Source organism: Aedes aegypti, chromosome 3 (assembly GCF_002204515.2).
Source record: "Aedes aegypti strain LVP_AGWG chromosome 3, AaegL5.0 Primary Assembly, whole genome shotgun sequence".
Classification (NCBI taxonomy): Eukaryota; Metazoa; Arthropoda; class Insecta; order Diptera; family Culicidae; genus Aedes; species Aedes aegypti.
The window spans coordinates 256,103,783-256,126,342 of record NC_035109.1 but is presented as its reverse complement, the minus strand read 5'-3'; the positions used below and the strand labels follow the sequence as shown (position 1 = coordinate 256,126,342).

Here is a 22,560-nt window from a genome sequence, read left to right as displayed (position 1 = left end):
CTTTCTAACCAACAAACACAGTACTGAAAAGTGACACTTTTCAGCACTGGTTTTTATAACGGTGCTTTAAAGTATTATTTTTTAATTCCGTTCTGTGAGTTGACAAATTAATATCTGAGTTCCTCTATCAAATTGTCCTGGATTTGTCAACTACTCAGTAGAATAGCTTTTGACTCTACATCATGTGGACGATCCAATTTCAACGAAGATATGGGGTTCTGAGTGAAAATAGGATTGACGCTTCTAGAAATCATCCAACTGTATAAGGGCAATTTTCGTAATTGCAATAAATAACACGTATGCAAGCCTTGTTGAGTAAATGTACCTCTCGTGCTAAAAAAATCTTTATTTAGGAACTTGTTGTAGAAATAACTATTGTGTTCTAGATTACCTTAGCATACCCAACGTTTGTACAAAACCTTATTGAGCTGATAAAAAGTCAATTTCCAACGGGTTTTATCAAGGTCAATGACATATGATTAAGATTTGTCTCAGCTTTCAAATGCCGTACCATGGAAATAGTTCTACTAATGGTTCCGTAGTTATTCCGTTAGAGTCGAACCCTGCCGAAACACGATTTTTCAAATCAATTCATTTGTTTTAACTATTTTGAGATATTTGATGTTTGTCCTCAAATTCGATGACCATATATGTCCGACTTGGTTACACCGGACATATTCCGAATGCCAAAAATACCGTTTAATGATGGAAATGCTTACTTCTGTAATCAATAGTTGCGAAAAAATATTTTTTTTTGTTTTTTCTCATCGTAATAGGCTGTTTTTTTTATCACGCCAATCTGTCATGAAACGGCCTACTTTTCTGCACTGAAGTGTGCAGTGTGGGAATAGTCATTACGCAACTGAAACCAGTGCTGTAATGATTCATTAGGCAACACTTTCTCATTACGCGTCTGTTTTGAGTTGCGTAATGAATCAATAAACAATAATTTTTCAGAAATTGTAAAATAATGGTGAATGCTTTCCGATATAATTTCTGATACCCTCTAGCGGTTTTTTAGGAAATTGCAAAAAATGTTGTACGTAACTCGTTGCAGAACTCGAGTTTTACAGTACTCGCCGGCAAGCCTCGTAGGATAAATTTACGACTAGTGCTGTGAAAATCATCATTATGCAACTTGTCCCGTAAACTACTATTTTTTAATGATCAAAAATAAACAATTAAATTTTGGAAGTTAAAGAAACTTAAATGTACTCTTAGGCACGTTAAATAAAATTCTTGAATGGAGATAAGTGCACCCAAAAAGGGCTTCATTTGACTCAGCGTGTAGGGCTACAATTACAAAGAAATACCAAACGGGAGATGTGAAAGTTCGAATCTACATTGAATTATGATAATACATTTTCAAGCTTTTCGAAATGTATCGCGATATTTGTTGAAGCTCTCTGTTTTGAGAACAGTAAAATTAGTATAATTCAAAAAATGTGAGACAGGCGTCATTCCAACTGAGATGTGATATCAAACAGAGATAACTAAGGGAAGAAGAAAAAGCTTGCTCGAATTATAATGATATAAATTGGGGACGAATGTCGTCAGACTTGTTTTAATCTTCACTAGAGTTCATTCATATATCTGAAAATGATCACAAGTGAGTTGATATCATAATTGAACTGACGTGCAGCTACAACAGTTTATCATTCTTCTACAGGAATTGCGATTATCGTATTTCTGGGCCTTATGACCAGAACAGCAGTGGCAAATGTATGTGACGATTCAGGTTTGACAACCGTTAATGGATTTCTATCACACAAAACCGAGTGCTCGAAATATATCAGCTGCTACGGAGGTCAGCCGTACGAGTTATCCTGTCCCACGGGGTTCAACTTTAATGCGGACCTTAAAAAATGCGACCCCAAATACATATGCGTCGTGAACAATTGTCCATCAACTGGAATCGTCAAGATACCGGTAGACGGTTCCTGTACCCAATATGTCCTTTGCATTGGTGGAGTACAATATCCCAAAGAATGCCAAACTGATTTGGCGTTTGATTCGGCCACCGGAAACTGCGTTCCGGCTGCAGAGCTTCAGTGCATGGAAAATCAGTGCGATTCTGCTGCTGCACCTCCGCAGTTTTACGTGAATCAATACGATTGTATGAAGTATTATATCTGTGATGAAACTTATCAACCGATAGAATTCCAATGTGCTGCGGGTACTATTTTCGATACAACGACTAATAAATGTATTTTGGGAGCAACCTGTCCAGTTGCTTGAATATGTTTCTTTGAATATGGAAAATGTTTTTTTTTTTCATCGTTAACGATATGTAAAGAAAAAAATACCAATAATTACTTAAAAATTTACTGCTCATATTTTTTGTATAATATAAATAATAGATTACAATTCACAGATTGGTTTGATCCACACGGTTCGAAAACTCTATAATGAACACAAAAAAAAAAGAAATAAATTTTTAATAATTATTGTAATCGAGGAGCGTCATTGATTATTTCAAATAAAAATGCAATCAAGGTTCTTTTCAACCAGCTGCAAGCTTTTTAGTTTTCACAATGGCAATGCTAGGGTTTGCGTATATTTTATTTTGGAAAATCTTCTCAAATTTTGATGCTCTTAAATATATTAAACCTTGTGCAAATTTTAAAATTTTACTTATTTTAGATGTTTTTGTTCATCAAAAATCTGATCATCATCTTTGAAAGATATATGCTGAAGACACTTGATCAAGAGAAAATATATAAGTGGTGCAAAAAAAATCAATTTGGAAACATCTTTTTTTTAGAATTATTATATAACACGTCAATTATAGGAAAATTTGACTCGCTTGGTTTCAGTACATGTAGTATAAAGGAAGGCCTTCCCAAATTAAAAAAAAAACAGTTTTGATTAGAATATTCCAATCAGTCTCAGAGTATTAAATAAACTCTTTTAATTCAAGACTTCAATGGTATAAATACAAAATTTCATCATAATTTTCCAATTTCAGATACTCTCATGTGTTTACTACGGGATCAAGTGTTAACTAGCTTTTTTGAACTTTTAAACTTTTGTTTTTAGCAAGAGCCATAAGAAAAACGAAATTTTGAGTGCTTTTATAATGCTTTTATAACCACTCGGTATATATGATCATGCAAAACATGTTTATTTAAGATCATGTTCAGAAATCGCATTCAATTTTTCCAGAGTTACAGCTGTATTTAGAATGTGGGCTTAGGTCATCCCAGTTTTCATCATGTTAGTCCCAAGAATCATCAGATCAACTGCACTTACACAAGGAACCAACCAGATAATGGTTCCTTGTGTAAGTGCAGCTGATCTGGTGATACCGGAGTAGCAACCACGGGCGGCCAATCAAGCTCAAGCTCACTAGTGTTCAACATTGAATCCGAAAAAAAAATAATCAAAAACACCCTGATTCTGTTTCATGTAACGATGTAATCGACGTAATATAAATATTTAAGAAGACAGGGCCCAGTGCGAACCCCGCTAGCTACGCTACTCCTTTGCGCATCTAATTTCCATGTAAAAAAATCCACACCGTAGAATACCGATGAAAAATTGTGTCTGTTGACGGAAATATGGAACCAAATTAACTTTATACGGGTATTCCCCATTCCTTATATTTAGGTTAAGGTTTATGAAAAACATTACATAGGTATTAAGGTTTATGAATTACATTACAGAATTATGAAGGCGTTATTACTTGCACACATTCCATACAAAGGTAAAATAGTCCATATGAATTCATCAATTCATATGAGACCAAAATCGCAATGCAGAAAGTACGAGAAGGGAAGACATCAACATAATCAACATAATCAGTCTCCAAGATGCCCTAAGCAATGATGAAAATACTACGAAGAAGATACTGAAATTTTTGAATGACACTGAACTGTAAACATGAACTGTAAACTTTTAATTTTACAAGGCCGAAACGAATTCACCCTTCTGGTGTAAAATGTTGTAGAAATACACAATCAATCAATCATTATTGTCGATATGAATTCAGTAACACATTCAAAAAAGCCCAAAACCAATTTTGACCAAAATTACAAGCATTATTCACACTATGCATGTTTCATTATACATTATCACCGACGGTAAAAGTTGCCATCAGTATGCATTTGAATTTTCCGGTCAACTGTACTGTATAATATATATTTATTTTTTGCAATTTCTTATCGTAATAGGCTGTTTTTCATCACGCCAGTCTGTCATGGAACGGTCTACTCTCCTGCACTGAAATATGCAGTGCGGGAATAGTCATTACGCAACTGAAACCAGTGCTGTAATGATTAATTACACAACGCTTTCTCATTACGCAACTGTTTTGAGTTGCGTTATGAATCATAACACAACATGTTTTCAGAAATTGTAAAATAATGGTGAATGCATTGCGATATAATTTCTGGTACCGTCAAGTGGTCTACTACGAAATTGCAAAAAATGTTGTACGTAACTAGTCTTTTTTTTTTTCGTTCACTCGGTTTAATTCGCTCTTTGAGAACCGCTGAGCCACTGAACCGTTTAGAAGATCCGATTCACCAAATGAGTGATTCGAATCGGATCCGTTCACTAAAATGAGCCGTTTTGCCCATCTCTTTTGCGCACCACTGCAGGATCGAGTGCATGTACTGCACTCATGCGTAAGCCTGCGCGCCGGTGAGATAGACACGACCAACAGCATCGCCGGTTCGATTGCCATCCCGGTGAGAGTTTCAGGCTGGAGTTAGTACGCTAATCACCCCAGTCACCGTAAGCATCTCCTCACCCAAATTTAAAACTTAGGTTAAGTGTGAGTACAATTTGCATGCATGTTTGTTAGTGTCGTCCATGACTGACCATGTGAACACATATGTACATTTTTGCTAGCCCGTCATAGCCCTAATTCGACGGCTCTAGCATAGAACTCATCCGAGAGTGAGAGCTGGAGGAGTGTGCTCCCAGAAGCAAAAGTCGGATTTCGGAGCGTAAGGAGAAGTGCCGTGTACCTAGCAGAAGATTTCGCGTGTTGAGTGCACGCCAGAGCAGAAAGATTGATCCGCACACCCATGAATCAGTGGGAATGAGAGCAGTCTAGGGTAACGGTCGTATTTTGGACCGCCTAAGGAAGTGGTTTTAATTTTTTGTCCCAGTTAATTGATTGCACAGCGTAACCAAGTCAAACAGCATGCCAAGATGTAGAGAAAAACTTCTTCTAAGAGATTAAAACGCTTATACAGTTAGGGTAAGTGTTCCCTTAGTTGTGGGTGCTCCTATAGTTGCGGTAGTGCCGTTTTCACTGATTTTATTACATTAGCCACAGAACCGACACTGCCAATTGACGTATTGGCTTGTTGATACACGGAATAGTTGAAAAGAACGTTCAAATTGCTTTGAAACTGATGGAATATCACTAAAATTGCTAAAACTTTTCTTACCTGTACCAATAGTTGCGGTAAAGTGTTCCTATAGTGGAAGATCCCATAAGAAACCCACGGATACCGCAACTATAGGAACACAAATTAAAAATATTTCGCAACTAAAGGAACAGTGTAATATTGAGCATTTTGCACCTTATTAGACTACTGTGCAAAAAAATTTTGCACAGTGAATATTTTCACACCTCACACATAACAGTTTGACAGTTGCTTCGATACCAAAGTTTTGCGATTCCGTTTTGAATTTCCTTTGTGCGAACAATTATTATCACATAAAGAAAACTGGTTTTGGCAAAATCTTATATAGTTATTAGGATTTCCATCCATAAAAAAGTGTCTTGTCCACAACTTATCCCTGGTAAGTGTTTAATTTGAAATTCAACGTTCGAACATGATTTCTGACTCACAACTCATTTTGTTTTAGTCATCGTCATCATCATCAAACTCGGGAAAGCAGTCCGAACATTGCCAGAAATGCCGCAACGCCACCGGTGGATTGCTTCAGTGACTACGGTCTAAATGTACCAACGGAAAACAGATCTGATTCTTGGTACTCGGACGATGATCAGCCGCCCCTGCCATGGAGAACAGACGCTGTTGTGAGCCGCTCCCAACATGAAGTAATGACGCTCCAGGTTTGCAGAAGTAAACTCCCCCTTTCCTGTCAACATACGACCTGAGTTCCCACCGGGGTTGGTTACCCGATCTTCCCTGAAGTTGCTCGAACCCCGACTAGTACAGCGAGTAGGTAGGGATAGGCGTTGCTGAACAGAAGGCTAAGGACCACACAAATGGATCTATTCTTCTCCTGCAGGTACGCGAGGTACCAATAGTACGCCATGTCCAAGATTTATCAACCTCATTACGATGCATATTTTGGCCAATTATGAGCTGAATACCGACATGTAGAAGTGAAAATGTATGCGAAAATAAACAAGTTTTGATAAAATTAATCTCAAAGCTTTGAATAATTTTAAAACGTCACAGCTTTAAATGCCTACGCCTACTAGTGTTAGTGAGTGTGCAAATTGTATCAAGCAAATGAACAATTTCACCAGAATCTAAAAATTCATGCAATGATCAATAATGGACCTATGCACGGGATCACTATTTGACGTTTTAACGGTGCCGTATTATTTATGAGACCATGGCAACCAGTGAATTCGGCACCGCTAAAATTTCAAATCAGTGAACTCGTGCATTGGTCCATAGTGGAGGTATTATTTTTCACTGACATGTCGTGGATTACTGCGATGAAATCATTTTTCTCATTAAGTCAATGGTCGTTACTTCCCGTTACAACATTAACATGTACATGATTTGCGCTTCTTGAATTAAGGCTCTTAAATGAAGTTCAATCGTGCTTAGTACCTCCACTATTGGTACATCTACCCTATGTAGGATAAAACAAACGTCGAATATTATTGAATTGTGAAGCACTGTTTTTCATTATTTTGGACTCACCAATACATTTTGGACCCTCAAAGTATATATTTTGGACACCCGGCATTTTTTAACGTTTGGCGACAGAGTTCACGACACTGGTTGTATAATATGCTTGCCCATAGTCTAATTAATCGATTGACAATTAAAAACCGAAGAAATTCTACGCTTTTAGTTCATAAATTTGAAACAAGTTTTCGTTTACATTTCTGACGGCTCCACTTTCTGTGTGTAACTTGTTGTAAAGGTTGCATGGATAAACCGATTACATTAAATTAATTTCAGATAAAATAAACACATTTTCTATGTAAAAAACGGTTGACGCAAGTACAGAATAATCCTATGTTTCCAAATGGCACGCGAATTTAGATGGTCTTTCGAAATAAACTGGTAAAAATGCAGAAAAATGACCATAGGTCCAAAATATATTGTTTACCATACTGCCCATAACTGCATATTTGTAACATTCGACAAAAGTAGGCATTACCAATGTGACAAAACAACTTGGTATTTTTTCGAATTTTCTAGAACAATCTCGCATATTTCATAAGTTGATCGAAAGTATTTATCATTTGATGACTCTCCATGGTATTAATTTATCAAAAATGTCGAATGTGACTGTTATGCAGTTATCGGCAGCCTAGGCCTAGGCAGAAATGTATAGACTAAAGGAGAAATAAAAACCATGTAAATTTTTAAATGGAGTAGGGTAACCAATATATTTTTGACCTCTATATATTTTGGACCCCCTGAGCCACTTTCTGGCAAATTTCCCAATTTAAATCAAAAGACCAACTTTATTCGCATGCCATTTGGATGCTAATTTAATCATTTTCGACGTTTTTTTGTATCCTACATGGCCGTATGAGCATTTTTATCTCGTAGAGGAAGTTTTTGGAACAAAGTAAATAAAATCACTTCTTTATGGGGTCCAAAATACGACCGTTACCCTCTGGGTCACTTTCCTGCATTTTTCCCAGTTTAAAACGAAAGACCAGCTAAATTCTCGTGTCATTTGGAAACATAGGATTATTCCGCACTTGCGTCAACCGTGACATAAGTTAATAATCAAATGCTGTTTTTCCATACAAAATGCTCAAGTTTGGGGTGCTGTATCTCAGCTTTTGGTAGTCCGAATTGGCTGATATTTGGATGACGAACTACAAATAACTTAAAGTTTTGCCTGTAAGACAATTATTACATTGAAGTAATTTTACATAATTTTACACGGAGGAAAAAGCTCTACGTATTTGAATGTATTTTGTTAGTGTCATTTAAGGCACAGGACTGAAACGACTGTCTTCCATGAACTACTGGAGTGAAGCCAAACGGTTGGTGCTGATTTGACAGCTTGAACAGAAATACCGTTTTAGGCACGAGATACACTAGTTTCAGAATGCAATATTTACCTATCATTCTGGTGTTACTTAAGTGCATATTACTTTCTTCAGTTTTCTATTGCAAGATAATTTAACCACATTTTATTAGGCACAATGATAAACAATTGTTAATAGTATATTTTTTCTCATACGATATTTGACGCTTCCGCGAGGAGTTTGATGAGAGCATAGCCTAAATTTGTTTAATCAGCACTAGCGCCCCACAGATAGAACTAGCGCTCTCTTCTTAAGTTTGTGTTAAGGTCTCTATGTTGCTTCGCGTTCGTATGTAGTGTATTTTGTAGACTCACTAATAAAGTTACCCTTCCTCAAAAAAGTCTTAAGTCAGGCAACGCAATCTTTGTTGGATGATCTCCTTTTGGAGTGGTGCATTTGCCATCCAATTTCAAACGTAAGCTCGACAGACTGGCCCGTTGTAATCCAAAACTGATTTGAGTACAGCTCTTCAGATCAACAAGCGTAATAAGTGATCTTTCGAAGGATGCTGGAAAAGGTTGATACTTACACGGCCTTATTTTATTACAATCTATCAAAATGCATCTGTTTAAGTTAATCCAATAATTACTTGAAATACATGTTATCAGATCCAGAAGCGTATCAAGTAGCGTTTCTGAACATTGCGAACTAGAATAATGCACATACAAGCTCATAAATTTAAGTTTTACTAGGTTTAGAGGTCCCAGACAACCAAAATGTACGCATAACGAAATCACCTGGAGGCTTCGTATGTGCAACATTTCCCTTATAAGATATCGCGAAAAAACCTTCTACGTACAAAAGTGGAGGCGATATGCGTGCATATATTATGTGATAAATAATAACATACAATGTGAGTGTATAAATATTCTACCGAACTAACCTGTGATCTTATGCGACTTATCATATGATAACAAATGTTGATTTGACAGCTGCTACGGATTGATTCGACTTACTTTGTACGAGTGTACGAGACGAAACAAAATGTACCAATGAACTCAGAAAAGAAGTGTTTTATGCGAGGAAGCTCATCAATCTGACGAGTTTATCCACAGTGTTTTGCGGGTTTGATGTAATTAGTATGAATAGATGAGTTGTAACGTGAACTTTCATCCGATTTCTGATTGTCTGGGGTTATCATAAAGGCATCGTGTTATTTTCCTGAATCGCCGAAGTGACTGCAGCCGAAGATGGATTGCCAACAGTGACCTCGTTTCATGCTTGTGATAACTTAAAATTGTATCGTTACAATGTAATATGTATTTATTCGTTTAACATGCTATGGATGTCGGCATAAGCTCTTATGCCTGTTGAAGAAAAATAGATACACGTATCTATTCTTTTATTTATTTGTCGCAGTTACTAAAAATAAACTTGAATAGTACCTTAAAAGTAGATGGAGTACCGTGTACCTTTTAATTCCGCTCCTAAATGCTTATCTTTGACAGATACGCGTATTTCGACTACCACTTGCAGTCTTCTTCAGTGTCAGTTACTCGTATACGCAGTGGATACGAGTAACTGACACTGAAGAAGACTGCAAGTGGTAGTCGAAATACGCGTATCTGTCGAAGATAAGCATTTAGGAGCGGAATTAAAGGTACACGGTACTCCATCTACTTTTAAGTTTCTCTATTTGAGATTCTGCTCAGAGGATTCGAACATTCATTAAAGAGTTGAATAGTACGTTAGTTCTTTACTCAAAATGATTGTTGGATAACCCTTGAAATCCTTAAGACTCTTAGTTTGTTAGAATATTTTTGTATAAGTCTGCTTGGGTCTGAACCTTATTCATAGACCTCTGAATGATCTTTGGGTACGCATGTAGATACAAAGGCTTTCAACTCAAGATGTTTTTAGACAACAACCAACAATCGTTGATTTCTAAACCAGATACGATTTATTATCGAGCTTGTTTGAGTGATAATCTTACTCAATAACGTCAATTAGGTAACTTATGGATCTAAATAGTAATCCGAAAACGTTGAACTTGATTCAATATCATGATTTGAATTCACATGAGTGTAAACCTTGTTGATTTATTCTCAAAAGATCATTGATCACGATTGTTGTTCTGCAGCCCTGTACTCAATGAAGTTCTTGGATAATCATAGAAAGCTGTTGGACTACAGACATGATTGGTTATGTTTATTTAAGTTAGCTTGGATATGAACCTTATTCAAACCTCCGAAAGGACTACACCTGTAGATGCGAAGCGATTCATTCTAAGAAGTTTTTGTATAACATTGACTTGACTTGAAATTGATAATAGTTACTTGGGTATGTCCTTCATTAAACCTATTTGATTGCAAGTCGTATTTATTAATGTCATTGAGGTTATGCGTGAATAAATCCTAAGATAGGTGTTGAACTTAAAACATAATAGTTCATAGTTGTTTGATCTTATTTTAGCTTGAATTATAATGTAAAGCTCCAGACGATCCTGGTTCACATCTTCATAAATATGAATACTTGTTCTCCAAGGAGTTTAAGAGTTTAAAAAGAGATACTGTAGTAGGCGGATATTCATGTATTAGATCTTAGTAGGAGTTGGAATAAAAACCTCATTCATTGTAGTGACTTTCACTGGATCAGTCAAGCTTTTAATTCTTTCCGTAATCCGAACGACTGGGACACTACAATTGTCGACGACTCTGGGATCGAACCAAGCGAAAAGCTGCAGGAAAATTCCGATAACCCTCAAGCGAGAAAAATTTGGAAGTACTTTGGAAATGGCGTCGGTAATTATATCAATTATTATTCTGTTATTAGCTGTGATGATTTTTTTTAGAGAAACTGATTTTGAAATAATTAATTAAATTGTTAAGTAGAGAGTACAGGAAATGCTATTAAGCAATTTCGGTCTGCTCTCCATAATGAAACGAAGGGTATTACCGGTCCGTTTCTGTTTAAGCAATCGAAGGGAATCGTAAAGATTTCGGTCCTTTTCTTATAAAGAATTGAAGGAAGCTTTATGTGTCCGGTCCGTGATGCTAGAAGTAAGAAAAAACGAAGGGATTATGGAAATTTCGGTCCATTTCTGACAAGGAAATGAAGGGAATTACATAAACCATAATCCGGTCCGTACTAAAGAAAAAAATGAACGAAGGGATCCATGGAAATTTCGGTCCTTTATCTTATTAGAAAAGAAGGAAATTTCATGCGAATAAATCCGGTCCGTTTTGAGTAGAAAATAATGTAAATTTGGTTTCGTCTGTCAATAACAGAAAAAGTTGTTATGCGTTGCTATGGAGACTGAAAATACAACTCCGGTAACTTCATACCTATAAAAGCTCGATTGCTATGATCGAAAAAAAGTCTATCGCATATCACTAATGTACGAGCCTAATAAAGAATGAAATTAATTACAGCTGAACTTAAACATCCATCCATTTTCCGAGATCGGTGACGGATCGACGAATATTCGCTGGGAATTATGGAAGGACCAGTTCGTTTCGTACCTAACGCTCAAAGATATCGAGGACCACGAGGAAATGTTTAAGGCGTTAATGTGCTTTGGTGGATCCGACGTCCGTAAGATTGCGCGGGATGTGAACGTAGGTGAGTCGGCGATTGTGGACAACCGGTACAGATTGGCAATGGAAGTTTTAGACAATTACTACTCCCCGAGGATGTCGCAGAGGTACGAGCGGTTTAAATTTCGTCAACTTATGTTCAACCCGAATGAGCGGATTGACAAATTTGTCATTCCTTTGAAAGAACAAGCTGCACAATGTGGTTTTGGCGAACAAGATGAAGAGATGATCATGGATCAAATTGTGTTCGCTACACAGTATGATGACAAGCTTCGTGCCAAGTTGTAGCCGTTGCTCCATGTTAAATTAATTCATTCAGTTAGACCTACAAATAGCTAAGATTGAAGTACGCCAGAGCTGACTTAAATAACGACTTACCTAGGTGCCAAAGCTAGGTAATCAGCCATAAAAGCTCATAAGCTCTAAAACGGCCATGAAGGAGTTCTCCGAAGGTCAAGTAAATTTGGAATCTCCGGAGAAAGTAGGGGAAAGAATGAGTCGCGGCCGAAGCCGAACTTGAGCGAGCATTCAACATAAACCGTGGCACTCCCGAATTATTTCGAAGAAGTTCATGGGAAATATCGAACTTCCGTCGAGTTCGGTCGATGGCACCTTCCCTAATCTGAGGATCACGGTTTCACCTCACTTTCGTTCGATCCGCAGATAAGTGTAGAAGTGTCGTTATTAGTTTGTTGAAGAAGTCGTTATATGTAAGTGATAGTAACGTGGTGATATTTCTGTAACCTAAATTGTTCTTTGTTCCCTTTGTCTCAGTGCGTAGTACAAAGTCCAAGTTAGGAAAAAGTGCGTTAGGGCTTGTGCGTTGCCAAAATAGCAATCAGGTAATGTGCTCGTCTTCAAGAAACCCGTGCATGTGCTAATTACTGTTGAATAGCCCGCGGCTATCTTCTTCCCACTAGCGACGCTCCTCTGCCGTTCGAGCCGAAAAGTTTTGGCGAACAGAAACCTGCCAAGAAACGGTCCGCCACAGCCGTGGTCGCCAATTGCCACTGGGTGGCCGCCATCCCGAAAGTCAACCGGGAGTACACCTGGCCACGTGAACCCGCGAGCACACGTGGACCAGCGAACGAACCGCTGCCTCCATCGACGCGATATACCAGGAGCGCAAAGCCAACAGCAATCCAGCAAGGAACCCCACTGCAGCCTTCGCCAGTGATAACTCGGTGAGTCGATTCCATTTCGCATCGCTTTCTTTTTTGTGGAGTGGGGCGTCCGGTGAGGACGCCTCGGAGTTGTTTTTTTGCCGACCTAAGGTCGAGTACCATTTGGACGTCTGGCCAGTAAAGCGTCCGTAAAATGTTGAGGTTGGGTGGATTCTAAAGCCCCAAAACGTGCGCACGTAATTCATGACCGGCCCACCCAACCCTATTGTGTAAGCCACCCGGGTGCAAACAAGCTTGCCACATCTGCTTGTCGCATCGTCGAGGGAAACCGTGAATGAAGATTATGCAACACGGATAGAGCACATAGGTAGCACGGAGAGAGAAGAGAGAGATAGGAAAAACGCACGAGAGTAGGACTTAGAGTAGGAAAGGAACACATGTAAATAAACAAAACCAATACCCAAAATTAGCATGCTATTAGAATAAATAATTTGTTTCAATTATCTCTATAATATATTTACTTGTTTTCGTTAATTTAAACTCCTTGTGTAGTTAATTAATAATAGTCCTGAGAATGACTTTGTAGAGTACAGAAATGTTGTCCCGTTACTTAGTGTTGGTTTGATGTTGTTTGCGTGGCGCAATTTGACTGCCGTCTTGCGCATCCCCTTCTACACTGGTCGCGCCTCTTGCGGACGGTAGTGGAACCGCCAGTGATGAGACATTAGTGTGCGGTAGTGTTGCACTGTCTTAGGTATGGGTGTTGTCTTACTGCGTGCTTTGGAGGAATGATTTTGGAGTGCGACAGTATATGTTGTTGCGTAGGGTAGATACCCCAGTTCTTGCGTAGGTTGTAGGCACGCTGGCTCGATCCTCAACTTATTCGGGGATTCTAAATGGACTCGCCCTGACGAGTCTCAACCGGGCAAATTTTGACCTTGTCTTGCAGTCTCCTAACGGAGTGGCGCTAAAACCGCATGATTTCTCCCCGGATCGGCCAGTGTCGGCTACAAAGTATCTAGAAGATGACTCAAGCCTGGAGAAGATGTTGGAAATTGCACGCACGCACGAATCGGTGAAATCTCAAATTCAAGAGCTTCGTGCTAAACCCGTTCCTGCTGTTGAGTTGAATGCTGTAGAAGAAATTGTGAAGAATCCCAAACAGGGTAGGGTATCCTGTTCTCGGTGCATGGGAAACCATTTCGCAAATGATGTTCGTTGCCCTGCAAAAAGTTCCCGTTGCAGCAAATGCGGCAGACTAGGACATTATGCGCGATGCTGTAAAACCCAGCAATAGGGCGATATTCAAAACTGAAAAGGCAATAGATGGCTCTTTTTCAGTGGTAGTAAAAACGAAATCCTGAAGCAAAGAAAGCTCTACGGAAGATGCACTAAACACAAAAAGTTATGAATTCACTTTACACTTGATTTCTAATCACTACTTTTTTGATCCAGTTTCCAAATTGCAAGTAATTTACGTTTTTCATTATTTTCCATACGTTTTGACACTTCTCCGACTACCATTCTTCCATGCGCTTGTGTTGAAAGTTTGAGAAATTTGAGAATCCAGCGTAGCGTGATCAGTGGGAGGAATACAAACAACAGTGTCGTCGCTCGGCGGCCGGTGAAAGAAACTGAATGTTCGAAAGGTTGTTGCCTGTACTTTTTGCCGCTGGTGCCAACTGTTAGCGATTAAGAACAAAATAAACAGTCGTTACCCTATTCCGACCTAGCGGCAATCCAGCAATTCAGAATAGCAAGAATCGTGATCGAAAAGAGAAATTTGTGCGAGAAGTGGATGATGTTACGAATACCGTCCAGATGCGTGAGTTGTTTCATCTTGAAGGCAAGCGTACTGTAATTGCTGTTGTTGGAGGTGTAAATGTTCGGTTCGTTATCGACACCGGGGCAGATGAGGATGTACTAAGCGTTGATGATTGGAAAACCTTGAAACGTGTTGGATTTAATGCTTTTGACGTCAGGAAAGGCAGTGACAAAATCTTCCGTGCATATGGATCAAGGAAGTCGTTGGACGTTTTAGGCGAAGTGGATGCACGAGTTGCTGTTGGCGAGAGATACTGCAACACAACGCTCTTCGTGATCAAAGATGGCAAATGCTCGTTGCTTTCTGGTAAGTCTGCAGAAGCCATCGGACTCATCAAGTTTCTACATGCTGTTACGGATGAAGCATTACCATGCATTAAAGGTGAGCAATTTTAACCCATATTAAAGGAACTCATTTCAAATTGATGTATGAAATTAAACATAATAAATTTGATTAAATGCAGATTATTCCGCGACCATCAAAATTGATGAATTAGTCCCTCCTGTGAGACAAGCGTATCGTCGTATACCTATCCCACTTGAAGAGCTTACTCTACTTAAGCATAAAGAGCTTGAGCGCCAGGACGTAATTGAACGTGTCTCTGAGGCTTCAGAATGGGTGTCGCCGATGTTGGTGAAACGTAAAAGCGCAGATGAAGTAAGAATTATAATTGACCTCCGAGAAGCTAATAAGGCTATAGTGAGAGAAGTTCATCCTTTGCCAACATTTGAGCACATGGTTAGTCGATTGAAAGGCAGTAAAGTGTTCGCTAAGTTTGACATCAAACAAGCGTTCCATCAACTAATGCTTAGTGAGGACTGTCGATACATAACGACATTCATTTTACCTTTAGGATTGATGCGTTATAAACGACTAGTTTTCGGATTGTCTGCTGCACCCGAACTATTCCAAAAATGTATGGAGTCAATGTTAGGAGATTTCCCGTGGCTTATTGTATTTATCGACGACATCCTGATTTTTGCCCCAGACAAGGAGACCTTGATGCGTAGAACAAATATTTTGAAGGAGAGATTACTAAAATACAATGTAGCTCTAAATGATCAGAAAACCGTAGAATGTGCAGACGAATTGGAGTTTTTGGGGTTCCATCTGTCTGCTGAAGGAGTCAGCATTTCACGCGAAAAGATTGAAGCGATTGCCAGATTTCGGCCACCGCAGTCAGCGGAAGAAGTCCGGAGTTTTCTGGGGCTGATAACATTTGTTGGGCGTCATATTCCACATCTATCAACACTTTGTAGTCCTCCTAATGCGCTCACTAGAAAAGGACAGAAATTCGAATGGACCAAAGATCATCAACATTCTTTTGAATTATTGAAAAACAACCTTGCTAGTGTGGAAACGTTAGCATATTTTGATCCGGATTTAGAAACTTTTCTCATCGCTGACGCTAGTCCAATTGGTCTTGGAGCAGTTCTTTACCAGAAAGGGCCTGACGACATACTAAGAATAATTAGTTATGCATCTAAGACACTCTCCGAAATTGAACGTCGATACGCGCAGACAGAAAGAGAAGCTCTCGCTCTAGTATGGGCCCCAGAAAAATTCCACTTTTATCTCTATGGAAATTTTTTCTGGCTTATAACTGACCATAAACCATTGGTAACAATTTTCGGAGATAAATCCAAACCTTGCGCCAGAATTGAGAGATGGAGGTTGCGATTAATGTCATATGACTATAAAGTCGTCTACAGGCCGGGAAAAAGTAACATTGCAGATCCATTTTCGAGGCTATGTCAGGAAGTACCAGTTGAAAAAGGTAGCTACGATGAAGAATGCGAAAGAATCGTGCGTTTAATGTCCGTTGACGTTTGTCCCGTTGCTGTTTCACTCACGGAGATTATGGAAGCAACTCATTCGTTGGTTACCATACCCGACGAAAAGATGGCCAAAAACGTTGATACGGTACAAATCAATTTCAAACGAAATTTCATCTGATGGAGACCTTATCTTGAAAAAAAAAAAAAAAGAAGATTATCATACCGAAAGCTTTACAGTTGAACATCTTAAGGCTTGCTCATGAGCCTCATCTAGGTACTAAAACAGATATTTAAAAAAAATAATCATAGTTTTAAAGGTTAAAATTTAACAAACAATTATTTTATGTTATCTCTAGGCATTGTTGCAATGAAGAAAAGGTTAAGGGAAAAAGTATGGTGGGTACGAATCGATGCAATGGTGGAAAATTTCGTCAAAGATTGTGATGGCTGCGTGTTAGTCTCGACTCCAGCAACAGAACCGATGGTTAGAACACCTCTACCTGCAGGACCATGGCAGAAATTAGCGATGGATTTTACAGAGGTGACAAATGGTACACATCTTATGGTTGTCGTTGATTATTTCTCAAGATTCCCTGAAATTGAAATAATGACAACCATAACTGCCAAGGCTACAATATTTAAACTACGCACGATTTTTGCGCGGTTTGGTTTCCCTAGGGAAATCATTTGTGACAACGGACCTCCATTTGGATCAGATGAATTCGCCACATTTTGCAAATCATCTGGAATAATTCTCAATCATTCGGTACCATACGCTCCATTTCAGAATGGATTAGTCGAACGTTACAATCGAACACTTTTGAAGCCCATCAAAATAAGCGTTGCCCAAGGATGTGACTGGAAAAATGATGTTTATGATTTTTTACTAGCATACAGAAACACACCACACTCTATTACAAATGAAACGCCAGCGAAATTAATGTTTGGTCGTAATTTGAAGGATAAACTTCCAGATTATTCAGATACAGATGTACAAGGATCATGGGATAAGCTCCAGAAAACTGATCATATCAAGAAGGAGAAAGGAAGAATATATGGAGACAACAAGAGACGAGCTAAGCATTCAGCGATTGATATTGGAGATCACGTTGTAGTGAAAAATTTCTTGAAACGTAACAAACTAACGCCAACTTTCGATCCACAGCCATATATAGTTACAAATAAAAATGGAACCCGTCTCACTCTGAAGAATTTAGAAACCGGGGTTGAGTATGACAGACACATCAACCATACCAAACGTTTAACTTGTAATAGCCCGTTTTTCAATCTTAACCAGCCAGTATTGGTATTTGATGAAATTGTCAAAGCAAACGAAATAATTGACCATCCGAAGGCGGAATATGATACACCGGCAGCATCTGGACCTGTGAGAACTAAGGAACGTCGTGAAGCTCGAAAGCCAGAATATTTGAAAGATTATTTAGTATATAAATGTAAGAGAATTGCTTAGTTTTACGGAGTTCAAATTTAATAAATTAATTTGAGATGAATGGAGAGATGTAGTAGCGGATATTCATGTATTAGATCATAGTAGGAGTTGGAATAAAAACCTTATTCATTGTAGTGACTTTCACTGGATCAGTCAAGCTTTTAATTCTTTCCGTAATCCGAACGACTGGGACACTACACATACCTTGTTAGATGAGTAGTGTTTGCTTCTACGGGGGAGAGCGATATTAAGGTAAGGATCAATCGTGTCCGGTTCGCCGCTTGTAGTGGCGTGTCGCTTGCCCTTTCGGGAGGAGTCAGAAGAGTTTGATCTGTTGAATTTGTTCCATGCTCTTTTGTGGGCGAGCGACGAAATCCGAATCAATGGATTACCTGATTTGATCTTGTCCACAGTTGATCAGCAGAAGTTTTCTCGTTTTATTTTGTACGGGGAATGTCATCTAACATTAAATTTCTCGTAAATGAAACCATTAATCGAAAAAAATATTTGGTAGGCGTGATAGCCATCAGCATTACGTACAACCGGTACCAAATATTTTTTAGAAAATAGTTCCCAATTTTGAGAAATAATTCGTTAGATGCATTTCTCCATACAAATATATTTCGCGTTTCCTTTTAGCAATTTTTCGTGCATAGACACAAGCGCATGTGTGTTACTATGTGGCGAGTAGCGAATCAGGCCATGTATGTAATCCATTGTGTGCGGTTCGCGTTGTGCGGGTGAAAAAAATCGAAGTACGTCAGTCAAAGCTAACAACGAAATTATTATTATGTCTGGTTCGCGTAGGAACCGCACTATTGGTATCGGCCATCCGTGTATATGCTCAAGTATTCATTTCAAATCTCGCATACTCTGAGATAACGCCCTAAAAGCCATTGGTAGCCACGTGTGTAGCTCGTTGTTTCTGAGCAAATGAAAGAATAAGCATCCAAACCAACATCACGGACAGGTAGATAATGATCCTTTCTTCCACATAGTGTTGTAAAATAACATGAAAATCCATTCAAATGCTCAGAAACAACGAGCTACACACATGGTTACCAATGGCTTTTAGGGCGAGATCAGAAGTTATGCGAGAAATTATGTTTTTATCGTTCACCATCGTCCAAACTTCCTGAATTTTCGTATGGAAATGCAGACTCCTTGGTTTCTAAGAAGCAAATAACACGTCAATATTTCCCTCCCATCCCTAAATTGAACTGTATTCGGACGCAGCCGGCGTCGTTATTGTTTGTTATAATAATGAGAGTACCAGTACCTACTTACACATTAAGGATGCTACTGATCCCGAGTAGCGTCTGATAGTTCCCTGTGTAAGTACAGCAATTCTTGCCATAACAAAGTAGCATCTGAGGGCGACCAATCACGCTCATGCTCAAAAAGACATACCTTAGGATCAACAGGGAGGATATAGCCGCCTCTAAGATGTTCCCTTAGCTTTGGCATAAGTTTCAATGTTCGAAGTAAACAAATTTGAGGACATTGTACCAAGACTGCTAAGGGCGAAAAATATCCTCAGATAGCCAAGTTACCCAGTCGAAAACCTATCATTCCGAAGTAAAGAAAGCATTCCAAATGAATAAACATTCCATTGAACTCATATAAAGTATGTTGCGCTACATCTTTAAACAACCTATTAAGGATTTTTTTTATTCTGTCGTACTGCAACATTTTTCAAAGAATAAACATATTTGTCAACAGAAATGTCGATTATACGTGAACGCAGTAACGTGCCTGTCGAAACAAGTTAAATGGAAACCTAGTTACTCCAGACCATTCTGCATGGAAATATGGACAGGGTCGTAAAAAGGATTAAGGACTTGGAAATACTTGCGATAAGAACAAATGACGTTATTCAGCATTGACAATCAGTTCCAAGTTTCCACGAAAGCAACTGAATATTTGCACATACGTCTTTTTGATAATGCATGTGGCGTCACTTATTCATTCCATATAGATATGATGAAGGCTGATAGGTTTAACTATCGTTAAGTAACTATATCATTCGGGTCCATTTTCCAACGGTGAGTTTAGTTCACTATATCGCCATGCGGATAACAATTGATTTATCGCTTAGGGGTGTAAGCTAAAGCCAAATCAGTGCGCTAATCTTATTCTTTCATATTTCGATAAGACCGATGGAGATAAACCTAGTATATATTGATGTAATATATCGTCTGACTTGATTCAGTCTCAATTCTCATGTTTATGAATAACAATGGTCTATAGTAAGTTTATTGTTCTTGTTCATCATTTCGATTATAACCAAACCATTCTTTATATTTCAGAAATCGCAATAATTTTTGCATTGAGCACTTTGGTCGGCTCCGGACTGGCCAACGTATGTACTGACGCAGGTTTAACTACCACCGATGGATTCCTCCCGCACCCAACAAACTGTTCAATGTACATAAGTTGCTATGGAGGACAACCATTCGAAGTGTCTTGTCCCACTGGATATAATTTCAATCCCACTTTACTGAAGTGCGATTCCAAGTATGTGTGCGTTGAGAACACCTGTCCACCAACGGGAATTGTTATTCAGCCAATCGAAGGTTCGTGCACTGATTACACTCTGTGCATCGGAGGGGCAGCGTATCCTCAGCAATGTGAAACGGGCCTCCAATTCGATCCAGCAACTTTGAAGTGTATACCTGCTGAGGAAGCCCAGTGTCTGGAAAACCAATGCGATCCAGCTATTCCGCCACCGCAATTCTTCGTCAATCCATTCGATTGTACGACATTCTTCATTTGTGACGAAAACTTCCTACCAGTGGAGTTCCAATGCGCTAACGGAACCATCTTTGACGAAACCGTTAATGATTGTATCTTGGGAGATACCTGTCCGGTGAGTCGACTATTTTTTCTTGTTGGATATTAGTTATCGTTATCTTAGTTCTTTTATTATCGTCATTTTAAATATTACATTCATTTCTTACATCTAAGTGTTCTGTGTTAAGCAGTTAGTCCGTATTGATACAGCATACAACATGTGTGATCTGAAAATTTGTTTGAATACCAAAAGCTTGTTTTAAAGCAAAGGTTTTTGTTAACATGTGGGTTCACAAATTTCTTTTACTTGATACATTTGGCTTGAATCCCCTCAATGTGATTTTTGAAAGTTGAATTTTCATCCAGCATGGGCCCTCCATACTTAACATTATCTGACCAATTTATTGGATCCTCTCTTATCATGACAATACGTCTAATTGAAGATTTCTTGTGGTGAAGTTTTCTTCTGGTTTGATTGTTTATTCAATATTTTCATAAATTGTAATTAGTACAGTGAAGACCAAAATCCGATTGTCAACCCGCATGTATTGATTTAAACTAGAATTTAAGGTGCAAGAAAAAATGGCATAAAAGTCAGAACTGAAAAAGCAGTTTTCTTCTTTTAAAATAACAAAATAATGAAAATAAAAACCCACAGCCTGCTTGTTTTGCAAATAAAAGAGCTGTGTGTTTTTATTTTCTTAGATTCATCTATTTAAAAAGAGAAAACTGCTTTTTCAGTATTGACTTTTGCACTATTTTTACTTGGCCCTTAATGGATTTTCATTCCTCTCTTTCAGACTGATGTCACAACAACAACACCCGCGGTTGATACTACAACAACAACAACAATTAACACGACAACAGAAGGAACTACAACAACAGAAGAAACTACAACAACAGAAGAAACTGTGGCGCCGTAAAATGTTACGTTTATTCTAACAGAACACAAATATAATTGCCCAAGAATGGTCGCACCGTGCACTTTCAACGTTAGTGAGTCATCGTTGATGCGACTTCTGGTGCGACTGTTCTAGAGCAAAACAGCAATCTTACAAAATATTTCTTAGCACTTAGTACTTCTGTGATGACCTACGATTGTACTGCAAATCACAATAAACTTACATCTCTCAAATGCATAGGCAATTATTGTACCCCATACCCCCCGAATGCCATTTTCCCGAATGTTTCACTACCCCGAGTTCATAGCAACGAATTCCATTTGTCAGACATAATGCCATTAGTAATTGTCGCTGAGATCGGCCCACTATTTACACTCGGTCTTTCAAAATGTATCAAATTATGCTCATTCGAAAGCTCCTATCGAGTAACTGAAGGAACTGCATTCGGTTGGTCAAATTGATGGACCCCTCGGTAGTTATAATCAAAACAGTTTTTGAGGACCCGTTGAATTTTGACAATTCTTGCCTCACTCAAACTGCCATAATTTCTTCAACAACCCCTTCACAATAACATGGTTTCAGAAAGAGAAAACATAGGAGCTGCATTTGGAAAAATAAAAATATTTGGATTTTATCGGAAGAACAGTATTTTCATCATGTTCGCAACCACCGATTTGAAAAGTTTTTGCATTACTGGAAAGCTGAGCTAGTTTTACACAAAATATGAAATACACAACAGTTATGTGCGATTTTGTAGTCTATTTTTTATTGCGCTGGTGTAATTTGCGGTTATTTAACGGTGCGGTAGCGATCTACGCTTGTTGTGATGTATTTGAGATGTGAAAAATCTGCTCAATAATGCTTAACATGTGATATTATATGAATTGATGCTAGAAAGGAGGCTGGTCAAACGATGACAAAGACCGCCAGC

The 22,560-nt window shown here is 38.5% G+C and overlaps 2 protein-coding genes across 2 annotated transcripts; both read left to right on the top strand.

Annotated features, from left to right (window-relative positions):
• The first annotated feature begins 1,480 nt into the window (after positions 1-1,480).
• LOC5575306 (peritrophin-1) lies at positions 1,481-2,510 on the top strand. The gene is made up of 2 exons (XM_001655630.2): positions 1,481-1,609; positions 1,670-2,510. Exons 1-2 carry the CDS (start codon positions 1,600-1,602, stop codon positions 2,236-2,238), a joined length of 579 nt encoding a protein of 192 aa, XP_001655680.1. The 5' UTR covers positions 1,481-1,599; the 3' UTR covers positions 2,239-2,510.
• A 17,524-nt stretch (positions 2,511-20,034) lies between these two features.
• On the top strand, positions 20,035-21,866 carry LOC23687487 (peritrophin-48). The gene is made up of 3 exons (XM_021852373.1): positions 20,035-20,183; positions 20,244-20,803; positions 21,528-21,866. Exons 1-3 carry the CDS (start codon positions 20,174-20,176, stop codon positions 21,648-21,650), a joined length of 693 nt encoding a protein of 230 aa, XP_021708065.1. The 5' UTR covers positions 20,035-20,173; the 3' UTR covers positions 21,651-21,866.
• The last annotated feature ends 694 nt before the right edge of the window (positions 21,867-22,560 follow it).

Excerpts from the sequence above, each read along its gene's own strand:
- LOC23687487 (XM_021852373.1), top strand. Across the intron at positions 20,804-21,527 it reads TCTTGGGAGATACCTGTCCG|ACTGATGTCACAACAACAAC; the intron begins GTGAGTCGACTA and ends CCTCTCTTTCAG.